This window comes from Agelaius phoeniceus, chromosome 1 (genome assembly GCF_051311805.1).
Source record: "Agelaius phoeniceus isolate bAgePho1 chromosome 1, bAgePho1.hap1, whole genome shotgun sequence".
Taxonomy (NCBI): domain Eukaryota; kingdom Metazoa; phylum Chordata; class Aves; order Passeriformes; family Icteridae; genus Agelaius; species Agelaius phoeniceus.
Genome location: NC_135265.1, coordinates 147,181,421 through 147,204,703, shown reverse-complemented (window position 1 = coordinate 147,204,703; position 23,283 = coordinate 147,181,421). Strand labels below are relative to the sequence as shown.

Sequence of the window (23,283 nt, the reverse complement as noted above, 5' to 3'; positions counted from 1 at the left end):
TGTTTGCTTTAGAGAATTAAATAAACCCAGACAAAGGACAGTCAATACTGTTGTTTTACCTTCTTGCATTTAAATGCTGCCTCCTGGATAGTTCAATAGCAACCTGGAAGACAGAGGGGTTCTGTGGAATGATTCATGTGAAGAAATTTACCTTTGAGGAAAAGCCACAAGACCACCAAAATCAGGGGGTTACTTTGCTGTAGACAAATTCAGTGTTTTCACCTTCATCTGAGCAGGCTGCTGTGATTGATGACTAGTGGGAATTTGGTTGACTGGAGAAATCTTGGCTAAAAAATTTGATTCCAAACTGGAATGGCCAAGCAGTGGCAAAGCTTTGATTTTGCTGCCAATGCAGGATTTGAAGAGTGAAACCATATTTGTGGCTGTGGTTGAAAGAGCTTCTAGGAGACATTTGAACCCATGCCATGAATTTTTGAGCTAGGAGCATTTTTCAGTGCATGGGAAAATGATATCTCAGAACAGCCCTTGCCTGGGAAGGGGCTGTGATCAGTCTTGCCTTTGGGCAAAGCCCTCCCTGAGACCAGTATCTCTTCAGTGCAATTAAAAATAAAGGAAATAAAGGCATCTGGTGCCTGGCTTGTAGTGATGACAGCACATTGCATGGCTGTGGAGGGACTTTAGGAGCCATTTAAAGTGCCAACTAATTTGTTTTTCTACTGTATTTGTGCAGTGTTGACTATCCCTTGCAAGGACCAAATTAGACTAAGCAGAGTTGGAAAGGTAAATGCTTTTGGTCTTCTCCTTTTTCAGCTTTGTGACCACAGCAGGGCTAAGACATCCCAAGTCTTTGTTGTCTTCATAAACCCCTGAGAACTCCATTCAGAGATACAGAAACAGATACAGGTCCCACACACCACCCTGGACTCTCACACCTTGTAATTGTTTGCATTCAGACACAGGCTGGTGTTCCTTCCCCCAGCTCTGAGTTTTGTACAGTGAAAAGGCAAAGGAAAAGAGAAGCACTATAAAACAGATATTGGATGTGACTGATAGCACCTCATGGAAGCAAGAGTAAATACTGAAATACTGATTTATCTTTCCAAGACCAACATTGGGCTTTTTATGAGACTTGGACTGAGGAATATAAACACTGGGTGACAGCCACAGTAGGGCTGAGTATTCAGGCTGTACCTCCAGTCTATCCAGTTATTAAGAGCCAGCACAGAGCAGTGCAGAGAAGTCCTCAGCTGTTGCAGATCTGTTTGTGGGGCAGGTATGACATCTCCTAGGGCTCAGTCCCAGCCAGGCTATTCGGGGGTGTTTATCCTCTGCAGGGTTCAGGATCAATCCTTCAGCCCCATGGAGCACAACCATCACAGGCATGGGATGAAAGCCATCATAGACCATTTTCTGTGTCTAGCCCTGGGTTTGGAGCAACAGGTTTTGTCCTGAGCAAAGATAGGTGGAAGGAGATGTGTCTTCTCAGCACTCTTGAGAGCAATCTGGCAGAAGAGTCTTTACCAAATTTTTTTTTTGTAATCATTTTGAGATAAATAAACTGCAGGCATCACACACAGACAAATGAAATGGAATCTATGGCAAAGCTGGTCAAGGGAACTTCCTCCTTCAAAAACTCTTGTAATGGGTGACCCAGACTTTGAAGACAAAATATTTGGCAAGTGAGTTCAAACTGAAGAAATTCTCTTATTCACTTAAAAGTTCGTGCTTCTTGCCAACACAGTAATGTGCTGTTGGGACAGGTAGAAAGGGCTGCTTTCCAAAAATAAGCAGATCTTATGCAACAAGCTTAGTTTTATTAATAAGTGAAAAACGGATGTACTATTCATTATCTGCTTCCAAATCCAAGTAGACAGTCATCCTGATGATTACTGATTATTTTTTTATTCTTACACAGAGAAATGTTTGAGGAAAGGCAGAACTCAGTCTTTAACATTCTTTTGATTCCACATTGGAGCTTGGTAATTGATGAAAGATGTTCCATGTGTTACTTGAAACTTTTCTGTTGGCTTTGTGATGTGAACTAGGTCTGACAAGTTACATCAAGAGTCCTTCACAGGACACTCCCTCTAGCAAGAGTAATCCCTTCTTGCAGGACCTGCTTCTGGAGTTCTCATTGAAGTGAGTGGACTTGATGTGGATAGACAGCATTTGTCTCTATTCTGTTATTTTGGGGAGTTTTGTCCTGATTCTGTTGAATATAGGAGCTATCCTGCTTGTAATGTCCACTGTTATAAAGAGGAGCAATACTAAAATTCATCCTTAATTGTTTTTAAAAAGGGATTTTGGATAAAACAGCTGGTGGAAATCGTTTGAAAGACTCAGCTGGCTTTGCGTGAAGTTGGAGCAGGCTCAAAATACACTGACAAGTCCAGCAGTGAAAAAAATCTCTGTTGTCAGCTGATATTTCTCCTTCCTCTGCACTCTGGGCTGTTCTCACTGGCTCTCCTTAGGCACTGAATTTCATTTCTAAATTGGGAGCCCAGTAATTGAGAATGCAAGTCTGCTGGGTTTGCATGGCAGGGTTTTGGCAGTGGGGGGACTACAGGGGTGGCTTCTGTGAGAAGCTTCTGGAAGCTTCCCCCCATGTCCAGCTGATCCAATGCCAGCTGGTTCCAAAAGGACCGAGTCCATCTGCAGTGTTGGTAGTGCCTCTGGGATAAGGTGCATAAGAAGAGGGAAAAGTTCTTCTCAACAGCCAGAGGAGGGAGGAGGGAGGCAGGGTAAGGGACCAGCAGCTCTGCACACCCTGAGGTCACAGGCTCCTGGAGGATGCACCTGTGCAGGGGTCCCACGCTGGGGCAGTTCCTGCAGCCCATGGAAGGACTCACATTGGAGGAGTCTGGGGAGGTTTGGCTCCCTGAGGAGGAAGGAGCAGCAGAGACAGTGTGAACTGAGCACAGCCCACATTCCCTGTCTCCCTGCACTGCTGGTGGGGTAGGAAGAGAAATCAGGAGTGAAGTTGAGTCTCAGAATTAGGAAGGAATGGAGGGAAGATGTTTTAAGATTTGGTTTTATTTCTCATTGTCCTGTTCTGATTGCCAAGTTGAGTCTGTTTTGCCTGTGATGGTAACTGGTGAGTGATCTCTCATCTCTCCCTGTCCTTATCTCAGCCCACAAGTTTTTCACTATATTCTTCTCCCCTGTCTTAGGAGGGCAGTGACAGAGGGGCTTTGGTGGGCACCTGGCATCCAGACAGGGTCAACCCAGCACAGTGAGGCTCCCCACATTTCCAGTGGTGGGAGTGAGTCTCTGCACTGTGATTGTTCAGGGGAAGAATTTAACTCCAAAATTACAAGTGTGCATTGAAAGCATGAGACTGAGGCTTCTGTCTCAGAAATGGGCTGGAACTGCACATCCTGGCTCTTTTCTTGGGTGCTCATGAGGAGTGACTCAAGAGCTTGAGCACCTCCATTCACCTGCTCCACCATCACAAGGATACTTACTTTACCCTCTGCAGGAGCACTGCTCTCTGCATAAGCAACCTGCTGTTCATATCACACTAAGATTTCACCCAGATCCATGTCTTTGCAACCCCAGGGACCTAAAAGGATTTCTGCAAATGTGAATAGCTGCATGTGGCTTCTCTGACCCAGAGAAAGGCAGTATGTGGAATTTGGGCTTGTATGCCTAGCTATGGACTTCCATAGCTAGAAGAAAACAAATAAGAAAGGAGTTGTTAATATATTCCTGTGTCACACTCAGAAATGCTCTTGCATAGGGTGGCTGACAATAGCATGGCCTCTCCTAGATAGAAGCAGGTGGAGGCAGCAGATGAGTGTGGTGGCTGTGCCAGGCAAAGCAGCTCCTGCAGCCAGGGCCCAGCATGGAGCCCCGTGGCTCCTTTGTAGGCATCACCATGGTCATGGAATCACAGCCAGGGAACCAGCTGGTAGCTCCCTGCCTGCAGCTTTCTTTATCCCATAAAGAGTTTCAAATGCTGCCCCCCATTCTTTGCTTTTTAACAGATGACATTGAAGGACTTTCACCTTTTTCCCCCCAGTTTTTTTTAAGGTTCTCCCTGCTTCATCACATCATGGGTGATGCCCCTGACACCTGACCACTGACCTCTGCACCAGCAAGATTTTCATGGAATCACAGAGGCATTAAGATTGGAAAAGACCTCCAAGATTATCAGGGTCTTTTTTCTTGTCCAGAAGCCAATTTGTGGCAGGGCTGCCTACAACCCCCTCCTCCCATTGCAGACACTAATTCCTCACCCACCCCAGGTGGCTGCTCCATTTTTCCAGAGGCACCAGGGATGGGGCACATCCTGACCCTGGGAACTGCCTCCCTGCTCAGCTGCCCTTGCCAGGCAGTGCTGCAATCTGGGCTCAGTTCCTGCAGCAAAGAGCAGCTGAAGCAGCTCAGTGTTCCCCTCTCCAGAGACCAGCTGCTCTCACCTGGCGCCTTGCAGCTAATCACAGTGACAGCAGCCATTGTTTATTTCCCTCCATCCTTGTCTTCCTTGTTTTATGGAAAATTAGAGCAGGCAGGCAAGCCATCCATCAGCCTATAAATGCTGTGGAGTCTTTTGGCTTTGTGCTAAATAATTGTGCATTTTATTGCTATTTACACATTTATTTTCTGAGGCAATAAAATACAAACTGCAGTCCTCAAGACTTTATATTTTGCATCTGTATCGCAGCAGCCACACAGGCTTCAGCAGCAGCATGCAACCTGCTGCCATAAATTCACTTTCTTATTTTAGTAGGTCTAACATTTATTTATAATTAATGTCAGAGACCTTACACAGGAATGCCAATTATTGATTTTTTTTCTTTTTTTTTTTTACGAAAAAGAAATTACTTTTTTCTTATTACTGCCATAGCGGCACAATCAAATTGCAGAGGCTAATCTTGTTCACAACAGTGGAAGAAAAGGCTCTTAAAAACTGAGTTGGTGGTAAAGTTATAAAAAGCATCATGCAGCCCCTTAACTCTGGAGTTTGTATATATGGAAATTATTGTGTGGGGGACAGGGGACAGTAATTCACATTAGCAGCTCTGCTGGTGTCAGTGTGGGAATAGGAAAGATCTCCAGCAGGAGCCATTGTAACCAGTGCAAAATGAGAGCCTTTGCAAGTGGCAGAGGGGCTCAGTGTCCCTGTGCAGCCGGGGCTGGGGGCACCCAGGGTCTCAGGGAGACCCCCAGGGTCTCAGGGAGACCCCCAGGGTCTCAGGGGGACCCCATTGCTGTGATGGGGAGTGGCTGCTGTGCCTGCAGGTTTGCACTGCCAGCAGTGCCCGTGGGGATCAGCACTTCCCCTGCAATGGGTGTCCATGGAACTCAGCTCCACTTGCCACAATCACATGCACAAGGATGTGAGCTGGACAAGAGAAGCCTTGAAGCACATTTTTATGGCTTGAATCCCCCACTACCTGCTTATCGCTAAGAGATCTACCCATGCATTTGTAAACTAAATGGCCCTTATCAGTAGACTTTGCACAGCTAGTGCTTCTCCTTCAGTCCAGCTATGCCAGGAAATCTGCTGAGGGAGGCATCAGACTTGGCAAAGAGTGAGGGGAACAGCAGCCAGCTCCATCTTAAACTAATTTTTACCCCTGGCAGGGATGGCTGCCTAACAAGTGTTCAGAGGCTGAAACACAGCCCTGAAAAAGCTGCAGGTTGGAGGTGTGAAGGGGCTGCAGAGGGCAAAGTAAGGAGTCTGCTGCTGCACCAGCTTCTCATTCCTGATGATTTACTGTCAAAATGCTGAGCAGCTCTGGGAGAGGGAAGAAGTGGAGTTAGGAGCAGAGTTGGGAGCCAGGGATGGATGTTACATTTCTACCTCAAGCTCTGGAATGGTGAGAATAAGATGGATGCCTGCAGGCTCACTCACCCCTTCCACATCTGCAAAGCAGAGCTGGCACCAGCATATCTTGTGTGTGGTGGAATTTGGAAGGATTACCAAAAAAAAGGGCTTGTCATGAACAGTTGCCATGGAAGTTGAATAACCTCCTTGTTTTGTGTCACCTTCCCCTCCAAGGGGTTCTCCTCCCACAGCAAGTGAACCTGAGTGGGTGAGGAAATGGAACCAGAGGTGATCAGTCCATTCTGTGACACCTTCCCAAAGAGCTCCATAAACAGTAAGGGAGCCTGTGGCAGCTGGGAGGGCTGTGATCTCTGTGCATGGATGTGGCCAGAAATGCTGTCAGAGCAAAGCTGATGATGCTGGACTGTGAGGTTCAGTCTGAGGAACAGCAGACCAATCCTGAAGGATTCTGCTCTGCCTGCCTGGGGGCACTGAATGGCAAAAGTTGTGGAAAACAGTGAAGTGTGGGCTCTCAGCATCTCTGGAAACTCATACCCCAAACATCTCGTGTGGAGTACCACAAATGGAAGCAGTGAGTGCTTTGGCTGTTCCTTGTTTGTCATTGCACAGCCACAAATGCCACCTGAATTTTATTACTTCAATTCTGACCTTTTTTTTTGTTGTTTTTTGGGTTTTTTTGTTGGTTTCTTTTTTTTTTTTGGTCTAGCACTATTAGGATTTTTCTTTCTTTGCTTGCTCATCAGGAAGATGGCTCTATTTTCATTTGCTAATTAGCTTGGTATTTCTTCACTCATTCAAAGATGTCTGGCCAAATTAAATTAATGTGCAGCACTTGTCAAGCCAAAGGCTTTGCACACCAGGGCTAGACAGCCTGGGGACAGGAGAGTTGTGCTCTCACAGGGCTGTACTGTGTGGGCTTGGGGCAGGTATCACCCACAGGAACCTCACCTGCACAGGGGGATCTTGCTGACAGCATCTGGGTATGAAGGAGCTTTATTCTTGCCCAGCAGAACTGGTGAGGCTGCAAAAACTTCTTGATTTGCTCTGTGTGCTGTGACAGTGCTGGGGAGCCTGGATACCAAATGTGCAGCTCACCTCCATGGGTTTTGTAAAGTTGTTTTTGAAATCAAATCCTGTTTTTATTCTGCTTGTGTTAGACAAGTTGAGCTGTAAATCATGTTTCACCCCATGGATGCTATTGCAGACCCAGCCCTACTTTTTGAGTTGGAAAAGGCACCAAACATATCTGTAGGATGTAGTCCTGTAGGAATGGGACAAGAGGTAATGATTTTAAACTAAAAGTGTTTAGATTCAGACTGAGGAAGATATAAGGAAGAAATTTTTATGAGGAGGGTGGTGAAACACTGGCACAGGTTGTTGAGAGAGGTTGTAGATGCCCCATCCCTGGAAACATGGAGGGTTGGGTTGGATGGGGCTCTGAGGAAGCTGATCTTGTTGGAGATGTCCCTGCTCATTGCAGTGCACTTGGACTAGATGGCCTTTAAAGGAACCCAAACTATTCCATGACTCTAATGAAAGCTGTGGGGAGGAAGAGGGGCAATGTCTCTCTCATTTTTTATCCTTTGCCATAGGAGATGGGTTTTATCTCAATGGGAGGTTGGTTTGGTTCATACCAGCAGCAGTTTGGACATCCCTGTGTGCCTCCTGTCCTCCTTGCAGGCAGCAGCATGACCCATATAGGGGTTAATTCCACAGTAAGCCCTGTCAGCAGGTCAGTAAACCTGCTCCCACCCCTTCCTGCTCCCTGCTAATCCTGGCAAATCCTCTTTCCCTCTACCTTCCTCTGTTGCTTCCATCACCTTGAAGTAAAAAGGTGAGGATGAAGGAGAGGAAGGAAAGTTGTGGAAACACACTTTAGCCATTTTGGTAGGGGCATGAGAGCAAAATCAGCCTCCCTGAAGTGCAGCCTGGCCCCTGCTGTCTCTGTGGGCTCTGTACAGGTGTCTGTGTGCAGTCTGCCCACCCCACCTGCTCCTTCCCCCAGGACTGCCTGGATCATGGCATCCCAGGACTTCCCCCAGCTTTCCCAGCACAGAGTCATGTCCTGTAAATAAGGCTGAGCTGATTTCCCAGGCTGCCTGTATCTAAAATCAGGGACATTTCCTTCTGGGTTCATTTGGTTTGGAGAAAAGGAGGCTGAGGGGAGACTTTCTCTAAGCTCCCTGAAAGGAGGTGGGAACCTGGTGGGGGTCAGTCTCCTCACCCAAGTAACAAGAGATGGAATGAGAAGGAGCAGCCTCACACTGTGCCAGGCCATGTTTACAGGTGTGTTTAGATTGGATATTAAGAAATTTTTTTTTACCACAAAAGCTGTCAAGCATTGGAACAGGCTGCCCAGAGAAGTAAGGAAATCACCATCCCTGAAAATATTCAAACATATGGATGTGGCACGTGGGGACATGGTTTAGTGATGACTTGGTGGTGCTGGGTTAACTGGTGGACTCTGTGATCTCAGAGGTCTTTTCCAGCCTGTGTGATTCTGTGATTCTTGCCCCCTGCACTGCTGTGCAAGCCAGGGTGCAGCTTCAGCTCATGGACTCTGCAGGGGGATGATGCTGAGTGATCCCAAAGAGTTTGGTTTTTATTCAGGACTGACAGGATGGCAGCACAGTGTTTCATCTGCAGGCTGGGCTTCTTTCAGTTTCTGCTTTCAGTCCTTTAAGACTGTTAAATAAGAGTTTGGGGAAACACATTTTTTGCTGCTGTCTTATGATCTGGTGGAGATAACAAATCAAGAGAGGCAAGAGAACTTCCTGTACTGGTTGTTTGTGGAGAAGGAGTTAAAAAGTCCTCTATTGGTTATGTGTGACTGGTTGGTACTGCTTTGCATGGGAGGAAACCTCTCAGCACCTCACCCAGCTGGGCCTCCCACGAGTCTATGAACAAATGTCCAGGACTGAAGCCAAACTGTCTCAGTTTCGGGTGTCAGCCAGGAGCTGCACCTCTCCAAGGGGCTCTAGGGGTGAGCAGTCTTGTCCTTGGCTGCAGTTCTGGCTGGTAGCTCCATGAACAGCAATGACTGCAGATCTTTGTAAAACTCAGGAAAGAAGGATCACTTTGCCTCCATGTGGTGGGTGCAGTCACTGTGAGCCTCACTGCCCTGCCTCTCTGCACTGTCCTCACTGAGGAGATGAGAGATGCACCACATCTGCCATGCACATCAACCAGGGCTGGGGCAATGACATTCAGAAGCAAAAAATACAGGAGGCTGCAAAATGAGAACAATTTCCATCAGCTGCACGTTTGGAAACACCCTGACAGCATTGATGCTGGGAACTGGAAACTTGGAAATTTCATCTTTCAAACAAAGATCTAGCAATCCACCATGGGACAGCAACCCCTGGTATCCACTCTCTTCTCCTGAGGATGGAAACTCCCCAGCAACAGCAATTACCAAGTACTGGATCATCCCCCTGTAGCTGAGTGTGACAACACTTCTGGGGCTGGGAAGTCACATCTCATTTTAGAGGAAATTAAAAACAATGGTGCCCTTCAGCCAATGCATCTCCTCCATAAGTCATAGGTCAATTCTCCTCTGGGAATGTCTAAGTTCTGTTTGGAATGACTGCCCTTTGGATGCTGTCATTATTTTTCAGCATTCACTTTTTATTTTTGAGCAAGAAAGGCGTGGTATAAAAAGAGAAAAACTTGTATTAGCCTGTTTAAAACCAAGCCAAGCAGAACAGTGCATTTCCCAGAGTTTCTTGATATACATTTCCTTGCAAATCTTAGAGAGATTTTAATTAAAAGTTTCTGTTCCCTTTCCTTCATAAAGGCAAAACACAAATAAAAATCTTGTAGCTGCCACTTTTAAAGCAAGCTTTTGGACACAAATTGGTGGCTCATTTAAGAGAAAACCCAAAATCCCAGGGCTCTACTGCCTGTGGTCACTGGGGACTGTTAGTTTTTAACAGTGTGCCCATTAAAACTTTCCAGGAGCTTTATTTCTAGAGCAAGTGGTGACATTTTCATAAACTCCATTTTTAAAGTTGCCATGAAATTTTTCATTGGAGTGAGAGCAGGATCCCATATTCATTGCAATAGTCATATGCACAAAACCTTGCAGTCCCAAAGGAAAGCTCCCCTGTTCCACTGAAAATGGAGGGATGGTTTGGGTGGGGAAGAATATTGCAGTGAGTGTGGGATCCTGTTCTCAGTGTTTGAATGGGAGGTGTGATCTTGAACCCAAGGACAGAGTTTAGCTTTGGATGTTGCCCTGCTGTGGGTTTTGTGCTGACAAAGAGCTCTCACAATTATGGTCACTTCAGGACACTGAGGCTAAAGCTGAGGTTTCTGACCAGCCCATGTAGAACTGGTGTTTGTCTTTGGTGATGCACAAGAAGTTCTTGGTTTTCTTATGTGTCACTAACTGGAAAGTATTACTGGGGAAAAGTCAGCAGCTGGGGCTTCTCCACCCAGAAGGAAAGGAAGGAAACTCCTCAATTAACAGGAGCCCAAAGGACCGAGATCTCCTCTCTGCCACTCTTTGTCATAGGTAAAAGGATAAATTCAGGCTGATGTTTCCACAGCATCTGCCCTGCTTGATTTCTAGGTAGAATGCTGGCAGCACTGCAGAGAGCAAGACCAAAGCAATATTGAATTGGTCACCACTTTCTTGTGTTAAAATTTCTCCTTTTACAAAATCAGTGATACCATTTTAGAATTGAAAAATTAAGTTCTAAATTAATTGAAGCTTCCTCTGCTAATTATTTCTGTATGGCTAAGTGATACTTTGAATTTCTCTTTGAATGAGGAAGGCCTTAAATATTCAGTGTTGCTGGTTACCTTAGCAGACTCCCTGTTTATGTTTCAGCCATCCAAGTGTAAGACAAGTGGAAAAGATGCCATAGTTATGTGCATGTCTGTGTGTGTGTTTCTCCAGCATTCAATTATCAGCATCCAAAACCTCAGTATTACCATTTTTAATGCAGTTCAGGATGCCCTGCTGAGTGCTGTATGTGCAGCTCTGATATATGAAATCCATTTTGCATGCAGCTCTTGACATATTTTCATATTCAGGATTATGGGAAGCTTTTTGTGTGCCACTTTGATGTATGCTAATCTTTGTTTCTCTAAAAGCACTTTAAAAAAGTCCAGACAAATAGACAATATTTCTTCTTCACTGAAACCCTGTGTTTTTTCTGTAGCCAGGCTCCCACATGGTTCAGAGCAAAGCTTCCACCAGTGGTGTGCTGAAGGGCCATATCCATGTGCCCTGCTCTGGGCAGCTCCTTGTATCCATCAGGTATCAGAGGCAACCTGAGATCTAGCATTCCTCTGGATGAGAGGCAGCCTGAATCACTCATTTCTTCCTTGACTGTCACCTCTGTTGTGGATGCAGAGCAAAAGCTGGAATGGGAGTGTCACACACAGAGGCTGAGTGATGCCTGGGCTGGTGGCAAGAGCACACAGTGCAGCTGGATCCAAATAGGTCAAGTACACCTACATAAATGATCAATCAGTTAAAGTGGTTGCCTAATGGCTTTGCAATTCTGCCTTGTAACACAGGATGTGAGTTATCAAATGTGTTACTTATATCTCTAATATATTTTACTGTGTTATTTATGGACTTCCTGTAAACTTTCTGTGGCTGCCAGACTTATCATAGTGTGCACAGCAAGACAAAAAACTTGGAAGTATTATTTTATTCTTGCAAGGTTTGCAGTGGATGCCAGGTCCAGAGTATGCACAGATGCTAAAACACCTCTGAATTTAATTGTGGGTAGTTTGACACCTTTGTAGCACCATAAAGACTAAATGTAAATCCCAGGTTAATGAATGAGAAAATCCCTGTGGTGTCATTAAATCTTCCCCAGAGTGAGCTCAGTCTGCCCAATGAATAAATGTTTAATGCAGTGCTGTGTCAGATGGAGCCATCGATTGGGAGAGAAAGGCTCTTGGTTTAACAGGATCCCATCAGCTCAGCTCCACTCAACAGCCCCACAGTGCCAGCAGCTGCTGGGGATGGCTTCAGGGCAGGAATCCCAGCAAGCAGAGTCAGAGGTGCTCACATGGGCAGAGAAACATTTCTCCTAGATTTTCCTGGAATTTTGGGATTATTGACAATATCATCAATGTTATCATCATTACCATCTAATCTTTCCTGGCATTCAGAATTGTAATGCCATGGCATCCCCTGCAGTGCATTAATCACTTTCTTAATATCAGGAATTAATGTTTCTCACCACACATTTTCTAAAGTCACAAACAACTGTATTTATAGCCACATCCATTTCCCTACAGCTTTAGCCAAGGAGCAGGTTGGTGAATATTTTTGAGCTGCATACTCACAGATGATGTAGCAAAACACCTGTGGTTGGGTTCCATTTTGTATTGGGATTGCATGGCCAGGTTTTGGTAGTGGGATTGGGGTTGGGGCTACAGGGTTGGCTTCTGTGAGAAACTGCCAGAAGCTGCCCCTGTGTCCAGCATGGGCACCCAGACAGGGTCAACCCACTACACACCTTTAGTTCAGAGTATTCTACAGTCTGAAATAATCCTATACATTTTATATATTATATTTATTATTAATATTTATAATATTTATATTATATATAATATTTATATATTATATAATATATTATATATAATATTTATATTTATTATAATATTAATATATTATATTATATTATTTTATATTTATATTTTATATATTTTATACATTATAAAAATTGTTATCTTATAAAAATTAAAATAATGCAGCTTCAGGATTCACTTTTCAGTTGTTTTAGTTTGTATCTCTTTCTACTACTGCTGCTATTGTTGATTAGCCACTATGTACTTGAATTACATGGAAGTAGTTTTCTTACTGTCTTTGGTGAATTAGCAAGACTTTAAAAACAATCCATAGTCATCCCAACATTAAACTAAAAGTAAAAAGGAGAGGTGATTTTATTTTCCTTTCTCAGACAAGGAGTAAAAGGAGTGCTTTGTATTTGGACAGTGATGGTGGTGGTGGTGTTTTTGTTTTATTTTGAATTTCAAAATGTTTTGCTTTCCCTTAATTACTAAAAGTTACACATTTTCCAGAAAAAAAAACTTTTGCAAAATGAAAAGTAGATTTCTTAATTTAAAATGTCTAAGATCCTTCTTTTTAGAAATTTCTTAATACAGCAAACATGGGAAATAGATTTAATTTTGACAAACTCATTTGAAACAAGACAGAAATAAAAATAAATTGTGCTTGAGAAACTCCTTACCAGCTCCAGTTCTAGACTTGTCATATCATGAACCACTGAAAAATTCTTCTAGGTGCAATCACACATAGGTGTCCTGGAAATCCCTTTGATAACTCTTCTTTTCCAAGCAAAGAGTAGCAGAGCTTTGATCACAGCCTACAAATCACTGAATGGCATGGGAAGGATGTGGAAGCACCTGGGCAGTCTGTCCACCATGGACTTTGCTATCAAAGTTTGTCAACAGGAATCAAACAGCAATTTTTATGTGTCCAGTTGTCTGCTTGGATGTTTTTAAAGAACTCTTTGAAGTAGAGCAATTCACAGACACAGAGTGAATAAATTTTAGTGAGTTGAGTGAATTTTAATTTAGGATTTTCACCACAGAGTTATTCTTTTCATTGTCCCACCTTCGGACTCTTGGCATGCAGCCCAAAAAAATCCCATCCCAACCTATGGTGAATATTGGCCACAGAGAAGTTCTCATCCAGCAGGTTAAACCTATGTGTCTGTCCAGCATTGCAAACTGCAGGATAAGGAAGGAAGAGATTCTTTTTTAAGAACTTGTAGCAATATATTTGCTATTTAAAACATCAATGTGTCTGTGGGAAAGGGGATTTGGAATATATAAAAGAAAATGAAGTAGCCCCAGGGAAGCAGAGGTGCCATTTTCTGATTAATGGAGTGTGTGCAAAGAGCTAGAGAGGTAGGGCTCCTCCAAAATCACTTTCTACAAGACAGGGGCTGTGGAAGACATTCTGACCAGCAGCTTATTTTTCCACTGTTGTTTTTCAACTCATCCCTGGTTGACCTGGCAGACTCCAACCTCTTGGCCATAAATGCCACTGCTCACAACTTGGCTGGACAGTTCTGTCATTCCAGTGCTCCTGTTTTATCCTGAAAATGCTTGAACAGAGGATTGAGCCAGAGGAATGGACCATAAACAGGTCAGCAGTGAAGCTGCATGTTAGGTTTGAATTCATCAACAAATTCAGGCCTTTCCCTGGCCTCTCCCAGTTTATCTCATGGTTGTTTCCTGCTATGAGGATGAGGCTGAGTGTTCCCTTGGCACGGTAATGACCTGGAAAACTTAAGAGCAAGCTCCCACTGGCAAGCTGTGGTGCATTACCAGTGTGCTTTTCTTCAGTGAACCTGGCATGATACCAAGCCTGGCTGCAGTAACAAAAGGCCATTATATCAACAGTGACTTACTCACATTATGGTTCCCAGTGGAAACAAATTGATCAGGAGTTTATCTCCATGCTCCCAGACATTCATGTGTTTCTGAGTGATAAGTGATAGCCAGGTGAATGCCATCCTTGCAGAGCTGGTGCCACCAGTGGAGGGAGCTGGGCTCTCCCACCCTTTCCCTTCACCACAATCCCTCCTTTCACCTCCTCTCTCAAGGCTGGAAGTCAGGTGCTGTGTGAAGAGATGGTGGTAGGGGACATGATGTTTATCAAATAGGAGGAATTTATTGGGATCATAGAATGGATCATCAGCATTTTTTATTCTTAGAGTCACAGAGTCACAGAATCATAGAATTGGAGTTTGGGTTGGAAAGGACCCTTAAAGATCATCTAGTCCAACAGGGCTCCTCTGCCAAGGCAGGGACATCTTCAGCTAGATCATTTTGTTCAGAGTCCCATCCAGCCTGGTCTCCAGCACTTTCAGGGATGGGCATTTAGCACCCTTCTGGGAAACCTGTTCCAGTGTTCCACCACTCTCACTGTAAAAAGTTCTACCTTGAATCTGGTATAAATCTTCCATCTTTTAGTTTAAAATAATTTTACTTTACCTTGTCATTACAGGCTCTACTAAAGAGTCTCTCCCTACCTTTCTTAAGCCCTCTTTAAGAACTGGGAAACTGCTCTGAGGTTTCTCCAGAGGCTTCTCTTTTCCAGGCTGAGCAAGCCCAGATGTCTCAGCCTGTTCTTCATAGGAGAGGTCCTTCTCCTCAGATCTGCTCTCAGTCTTTTCATCCTTATTGGTACCTGGGGTTGCCCTTGTTGAACCTCATGAAGGAGATTTTGGAGCCAGATAATCTTTCATGGCATTTGCAGTCCCATTCAAAACAAAATTTCCTACTTGGCCTGAAGTCATGAGTACACACTGTAGCCCATGGAGGACAGCACAATTAATCCTGGGTATTAACAGTGTGATTTCTCCAGCCTTTGCAGGAGTGAACTCTTGGAATGCAAGGGAGGAGGATGTGGTGGAGGAAGAAATGTCTTCACCATGGTGGGAGGTGGCAGGGATGCCAGCTCTCCACACCCAAGGATAGGAGCAGACTCGTGACCTTTCCAAGCCAGATCCTCCAGTTCTTTCTTCAAACACTGCAAGGGAGTTTTCATTTCCAGACCACTCAGCAACAAGCCTGATAAAGTCTGCCAGGATACTTATTTTGAGGCAGCAGAATGAAAATTCCCCACCCAAGCTTCTTTTGATCCCATACATATCTAGCACAAAGAGGTGCCTGCTTACCCTGACCTCACAGACCTGTTCTGCATGTAGGGAGGATGGGCTGTGTCAGAGTACCAATAGGCACATTTCTTTTGGACCTGGCCAGCCCCAGCCTGCTGCCAAACTGCTCACTGATAAGGCACAAGTGGGTAATGATTTTTTTTTCAGATCACTGGCACCTAAAATGCTGTTCAGGTTACGCTCCATAAACCATCTCCAGTTTTTCTTCTATTCTCTGTGATGGATGTAACACTGCCCAATAGCTGGCTTCACATTCAAGAGGCACAGAGGAGCTGCTGCATTCAAATTTTTCTGAAACTACTTTTTCTCATGGCTTAAATGCTCCTGAATGCTTTTGTTTTCCAGGCAAAAGTTGCTTGGAGTGGACATTTTAATAAATCTGAGAGCAATATACCAACTACCTTACCTGATTTCAATGCTGCCATGCCATTTGACAGTGGCAATCAAACAGATTTATGCCTCTCAGCATGGCCAGTGATGGGGCAGAAGAGTTACAGATCATTTTCTCCCTGATTAAATGGCAGGTGAGACTTGGGTCTGCCTTTCTGTCTGTGAGCACACAGGACAGCAACACACATGCCATCTCTGTGGGGATGTAATGATGGACAGGAGAAAAGAGACAGTGAGTTCTGAGAGACAAAACACAGTCTGATTGTAATTAATCATAGAATGGTTTGTGCTGGGGGGGACTTTAGATATCATCTGTTTCCAACCCCCCTCTGCTGTGGGCAGGGACGCCTTCCACTAGGCCAGGCTGCTCAGGACCCCAGTCAGACTGGCCTTGAACACTTCCAGGGATGAGGAATTATATGGAATCCATAATGTAATTAAGGAATGGATGGATGGATGGATGGATGGATGGATGGATGGATGGATGGATGGATGGATGGATGGATGGAAGAAAGGAAAGGGATGTTGCACCTTGTGTCACATGGTGGCTTTTGGTGCCCTATAAGGGCAGGGCTCAGCTTTGCCTGCCAGAGCATGGAACAGGCTGAAGTGGCAGGGGCTGTGCTGGGGCCCCCCATGTCTCCCTGGGGCCTTCAGAGCTTGGTGGGACTGACCTGCTGGAGCTGAGGACAAGGAGCAAAGGTCTGAAGGGTCCCAACACCATCTGGTTAAGATTCAGGCTCACTCCCTGTGCTCAGCTCTGACTGCCTGCCAGGCTGTCCTGTAATTCACATTGTGTCTCACAGAGCAAGAGCTCAGAGGTCTCTGGTGAGGTGTCAGACCAAGGAAATGTTCCTTTCTAAATGTCAGCCAGCTCTGGCCAGGGGAAGCAGGCAGTGATGAGCCTGGGCAGGGCAGACAAGGCTGTGGTTTGGAGTGAAACAGTTCCCTCCATTGTTTCCCTCCAGCCCTAGCACAGACCTGGGGTGTGAATTTATGAGCGTTTTTCCAGGGACGTGCTTTTTGTTGTCCTAGAATGAGATTTTTCATGGCTGCTCTGGGCCCTTGTGGGTTCAGTAAGGCAAGATTTAACCTCCCAGGCCAGGGCTTTGAGACCAAGGGTTGCTCAAGTAGTTGCTCACAAGAAGTGTGGACAGAAAAAAAGTCCTCAAATGGCAGGAAGGATGCTTAGGGACATACTGTTGGTGTTGGCAAATTTATAACATCAAAGCTGTCAGTGGCTTAGCTGAGAAACTACTTAATCTCTGTAGGCTTTACAGGGCAGGAATCTGAGCTGTGTTTCTGAAAATGGGCACTTGCAGTTCTGCTGCTGAGGCCTTTCTAGCACAGCACATCCTCTTGAAGCCAAAATTGCAGCAAGTCTTGAACTTACTCCTTCAAGTGTAGAGTTTCCAGCTGTAAAATACTGTGGGATGTCCAGAGGCTGTGTGATGGCCACCATCAGTCATGAGAGAGCTGCAGCAGGTCACAGTGTCCTTTCCCTGACAGGGCAGGGGGATATGTGAGGCTTGAGTCTAAAGGATTTTGGGACCTCTGAGCAGTTCAAGCCCTGCATGGAGCACTGGCAGTGTCTCTGTGCTGGGATGCTGCTGTTCCCTGCTGCCTTTGTGCTCTTCTGCCTGACACAGTGTCTGGAAAGTTCTGGCAGCTTCAAACTAGAGAGTGCATTTCACACCAGGGTCTTAATGTGAGTTACAGACCAGAAAAGCAGGATCCTGAACCACCAGCATCTAACCCAGGCTGACAAAGATCTCCTCAATGTGGTGCTGGTACAAAGTACTTCTTTGCTGGGAAAGTGGGCATCAAAAAAGGGCCAAACACCAATGTACTGGGACATTTACACTGTGGGGGGATGAGTGGTAGTAGTATGGTGATTTTCTCAGTTTTTTTCATTGTTATTTTCTTCATGCATTTTGTCTAAGGCCCACCCATTACAAGAAATTAAAAAAAAATAACCATTACATAATGGTTATTATTAACCATTAACATTAATATTGTGTGGCTGACCACACAGATGTTGTGTAATGCCCAAATGCCCCTCCCCTGCACCCCATGAGCTGTTCCATGCCCAAGGCAGCAGCACAAATCAGTCCCAAAGGCAGAGTTGACTCACCTGGGTGAGTTTCATGCCTGAGGCTGAGGCTGTGCAGGGCCAGCCCTGGGAGGGATGCAGGCAGGGTGTCCCTTCTGGGAGCTCTTGTGTCAGGTTCCCACCTGCCCTTGTGCCCCCAGGCTCCTTGGGCTGGTGCAGGTGATGCTCCTGGGATGGGCCTGGGAGCAGCTCAGCCGGGCATTATTCAGGTTCCCCTTTTCTTTCTGTCCTCCTTTGTGGGTGTGCAGATGAGCTTTTGTCATGAACCGATGGGGTTTTATCTTTGTTGATTACTGGATTGGCAGGGGACCAGGGACATTCTTCAAATTGTGAGTTTACAATGCAAATTTTCCTCCTCTGTCTTGGAGGAGGAAAAAAACAACAACAAAAAAAACCCAAATAATAAAAAAAAATTTAAAAAAAGGGTCTTCTGGTCTTCTTTCTAAAAGGTGAGAAGACAATGATGACAATCACAATTGATTGATCCTGGTATCTTTTACAACGTTAAATGTAGACAGAAGATTAAGCTCAACTCTCACAACCATTTAATCACCCTGGACCCACTTTACACTCAGGACAGAGTTTGGAGGAGCTTCTCTCTTCTGAACCTGCCTCTCTGCTCTTCCTGGGACATGGCCCTTTGCATTTTCCCTGCCCTGCACATCACTGTGTATTATCAGCATAAATAAACTGCCCTGGGGTGCACAGAGGTGCCTCACATGGGGACAGTGACATGGTTAAAAGAGGAGGGAGTGGGAAGGGAGCAGGCAAAATCCAGCCCAGAAATAAGACCTTAAGCACCCAATCACTTAAGGTAGCTTAACCTGCTTGGTGCCTGGGCTGAGCTGGGGTCTCTGAGCACAGGCACAGCTGCAGGCAGGCAGTGCTGAGCTCTGTTTATCTCTCAGGGAGCTGTAGCTGGGAGAGGGCTGGGCACTAAATCTCCCTACCTTAAGTCCCCAGAAATTGTTTCTGGATCTGAGGCCAAAATAGCCTGTTCACAGATGTGCTAATGCTGAGGTCATGCCAGGGATGGTGATAAGGACTGTGGCTGGTATCATGCTACTTGTGATGGCTTAATTTAACTATCACAAGTAGTATCCAGAAGTGAAACATTCCCAGCAGCTGGGGTTGGCATCCCTGCATGGTTTCCCACACCAGTCCCTGACCTTGCACTTCCCACTACCTTGGTGAATCCTGTGGAAACAGTTCTGCAAATATTTATGCATCTTGTGTGAGCAGAGGGAGGGAGACAGACACAGGGATAGGCTGAGATGTGATACAAGATGTTGTGAAGAATAAAAGTAATGATATCTGGGTTGGATCTTCCAAGTATTTTTAGAAAGGAAAAAAAAAAAAAAGCTCCAAGTGACAATGAACTCAAAAAAAAGCTTTACATTAATTTCAGTTATCATTTTCTTCAGGCCCTAAATTGAATATATAGTCCCTGGAGCCTTTCTGTCAGCATATACATATATATGTGTGTGTGTATGTGTGTATATATTTTTATACATATTTCTATCATAAGTATCTATAGGAAGCATGAACATGCAGAGGAAACTGTAAGTAGTAAGAATTAAAATAGAGTATCCAGTGTTCATATCCACAAGGAAAAAGGGCCTTGGGAACTCTGGTTTCTTACCTTCCCATCATATGCTAAAAAAACACAGGATGATTAGGAATTTGAAGACATTGTGTAAACACTGGTTTGGGTTTCTTCCTCCTGGAGTTATAAGTATAAATTTACTTTAGCTGAGTTACAATCAATCAATCAATCAATCAATCAATCTGCGAAATGGGTGCTTGTTTTGGAGGCCAGAACTGTTTAATCCACTCTACTCCATTTTACAGGCTTTTCCAAGACAGGCTGGATAATCCCTCTCCCTTCTCCTCTCCAAACCCCAGAGCAGAGCAGGAGCTGTGTTTGCAGATGCTGCCCTGGCCCAGGCTGACAGCAGTGGGGGGCTGACCCTCCAGCATTACAGCCCTTGAATTATCCACTCCATAAATGGAAAATCAATTTGCTTCTGGGATTGGGCATGTTTTTCGGGTTGTTAGAGGCTGTGTTTTTGTTTAGACTCACAACCACATCCAGGCTGGAAAGCAAATGTGTTTGGGGCTGTTCTGCAGCACAGAAAGGAGCTGGCATGGATGGGGTTGTGCATTGGGGCTGCTCTCTGAGCTCCCTTTCTCACTCTCCAAGGCATAGTGGCAGCATCCCCATCATGTCTCTAAGGTTGAGATTCCTGAATTTTACCCAGGAGTACTTCAGAAGATTTCTGGTTAGTGTAAAAACTTTCCTCTGCAACATTAAAGTGAATGCAGGATGGCTCCCTGATGTACTGGTGCAAGAGCCCAAGCAGATGGGGTTAATACAGCCCTTTGTTATCCTGCCTGACCCACTTGTCAGCCCTTGAGCTCCTATAAATGCACGTGCAGGGGCCAGACTTTAAATCTCGAGGCATTTGGCAAACAGCAGCTAATTGAAGGGCACATGCTGCCCATCATGTGCTGGGGAGGAGAAGCCTGGGGCAAAGGCTTAAAAAGGAGGTCTGAGGTTCCTGCTTTCAGAACTGGCTGTGTGGGACTCTGTAAATATTTACACAGCACCTCTACAATCCAAGCCATTCCCAAGGTGGTGAAGGGGTTTGGCCTGGGGCAGCTGCTGGCACATGCCCAGGAGAGGAGCTACAGGAAAGCTGGGGATGCTGCAGCTGCACTTCCCTCCTGCCTGGATAAACAGCACATTTGGGTGAGGCAGTGAGGGGGGTCCTGCCTCAATGCCATGCACAGAAATGGGTTAAAATAGTGAGGTTTTGTGGTGACAGTTGCAGTTTTGCTGGCTCTTTGCTGGGCTGAAGCCTGCAGCTGGGCAGTGAATGAGACTTCTCTCCCTGAGCTTTCATTTGTTCATAAGTTGCACATATCCTGACATGGTTGCTTCTCTGATTTTTTTTCCTACCTTTTTTTCTAAACAAAACAAAACAAAACAAAACAAAAAAAAAACCAAAAAAAATGAGCTGAAAAAAAAAAGAAAGAAAACAAAGAGTGTTATTTAAGCAATGGCACTTTGGGGACTTTTTGTAAACATCTGAAGTTTTATAAACAACATGTTTTTCTTCCCACAAAACAATGCCTGTCCCACAATGGCATTCCTACAGAACACTGTGGGAAGAAGGGATTCATGTTATGACTTTTAAAAATTTGTTTAAATCACTGCTGCCAGGAGGGGAAGGGGGAGCATCTCTGGGTCCCTCTGTACCTCCAAAGCAGCTTGGTGCCTCTCTGCCTAGGCTGGGGTCAAGCTGCTGTCACCTACCTTTCTTTGACAGAAAAAAGAACAATATTCCATGTGAAACAAAGGCCATTTATACTTTGATTTCCCCTGTTTGTCCCAGGACATATGAGCTGTTTTTTCTTGGCTTTCTCTAATCTCAAATCCAATCCCAATCCTTAAGAAATTAAACTGTCTGGGGAAAGAAAAAGAACTGATTCTTCTTCCTCCCCATCCTGCTCCTCCTCCTTTGCCTGCTGCTCAGCTGCTCTGAGTTTTGAATACTTTGCTGCATATCTTGTGGCTATCAAGGTCAGCCTGAAGGAGGGAGGGGACTCATTGTCATTCAAATAGCTACAAACTGTAATACAAATAAGGCCAGAGCAGAGCCAGGAGGCTGATTCAGTACAAAGAGACTCTGTCCACAGGTCGATGCTCTGCCCTTTCCAAAATTTCACCCTCACACTCCTCAGTGTGCAAATACAAGAGCAGAGCTTGAAACCAGGGCTGCTGTTTCAAGGACTCTGACCTGATCAGAAGTTCTGGGATGGGGAGGGAAAAGCAGAGAAATTAGGTTAGGAGGAATGAAAAAAAAAAAAAAAAAATCTGACCATTTTTCTTTCTTTTTTTGTCTGTGTGTCCCTAGGTTGCAAACTTCTCTCCATGGCTTAAATGGACATTGAAGCATGTCTCTCTGATGGAATGTACAACCCCAGATGATCCAATTCTTCAAGAATTAAATTCCAAGAAAAAGAATACAATCCTTTCTACAATTTGCTTGTTTTAGTGTATGGCTTGCTCTCGCACACAAAACTTGAGTTTTAATTTCTGTATGCAGAAAGACAAGGGTCTGCCTTCAGTAAACCCTCACCAGGAGAGGTTTAGGACACAGAGAGGTGGAAGGAGCTTGGAAGCATTGTGAGAAGGTGAAAGGAAATACCCAGCTTGTCCTTTTTTAAGCCCATCTGGGGAAGATGAAGTTTCTCCCTTATGGCTGGAAGTAGTGGAGTCAATCAGTTCAGCCTTGGGCTGGGCTGGTGACTGGCAGGGACCTGCTGCAGCTTTTCCTTTTTGCCTTAAGTTGGACCCTGTGCTGCTCTCAGCCAGCGCTGGGGTGGAACCCCAGGGGCAAAGATGGTTGTGGTGAGGAGGAGGAATGTGAAAGTGTTCACCTTCGCCTTCCTGCTGATCACAGTGACATCCTTCCTGCTGAACTACACTCACCAGGTGACCTCCACCTCCTGGTACCCCCGACAGCTCGTGGTGCAGTTCTCAGAGCACGTCCAGAAGCTCTTCAAGTACCCCAGGAGACCCTGCAGCTGCCACACGTGCATTTCAGAGCTGGGGCGTTCCCTCTGGTTCGACCAGAGATTCAACTCAACTATGCAACCTTTCCTGACCTCACACAATGCCTTGATCCCAGAAGACAGCTACAGGTGGTGGCTGGTAAGTGGGGGGTGTGGGTACAGCCCAGGCTTTGGGTGGCAGTGGTGGTGTCAGGCACATTGAAAGAGATGTTTTCTGCCCAAGGCATTGGCTGTCTCAGCTGACAAGGTGGAATTGGAAGGAGTGGGTGTTTGTGCTGGTGTTCAGCACAGAGGGGCTTGGACTGCACATTCACTTGCCCCAGACTTGAGAAGTCCCTGACAGAGTTAGGTGGTAGATCCAGAATTTGCAAATGTCAACACTGTCATTTTCTCCCTTCTCTTCCAAAGACCAGGCTTTGTAACCCCTCTGTTTCTGCTTCACATGGGCTCTTTGCCATTCATCAAGGTGGATAATCAAACTAATTGTGAAGTGGGTGATTCCCCCAGGGGCTCTCCCTACCATAAGATATGTAAATAATTAGCAGGATTAAATGGGAAGTTATTTATGCCATGCCTATGAGAACATTCTCTGTTGTGGCTGATGGTGTAAAACAGATCCAGAAAGCTCATGGGTGCCTGTGGGTCACTGGGAAGGAGCAGCCCCAGGTGTATCCTTGAGCAGGGTGGTCCAGCTACCCCTTGAAGCCTGATCCAAGCACCATGAAAGTGAGTGGATGCCTTGTTCATAAAGCACAGAAGGGAAA

At 45.3% G+C, this 23,283-nt stretch overlaps 1 protein-coding gene across 3 annotated transcripts in view; it reads left to right on the top strand.

Annotated features, from left to right (window-relative positions):
• Positions 1-23,283, top strand: part of ST3GAL1 (ST3 beta-galactoside alpha-2,3-sialyltransferase 1) — a 99,741-nt gene that overhangs the window by 50,598 nt on the left and 25,860 nt on the right. For all 3 annotated transcript variants that reach the window (XM_054635154.2, XM_054635138.2, XM_054635146.2), the window contains exon 2: positions 21,859-22,658. In XM_054635154.2, coding sequence (XP_054491129.1) covers positions 22,347-22,658 — 312 coding nt within the window. In that variant the 5' untranslated portion in view covers positions 21,859-22,346. The remainder of the gene's footprint in view (positions 1-21,858; positions 22,659-23,283) is intronic.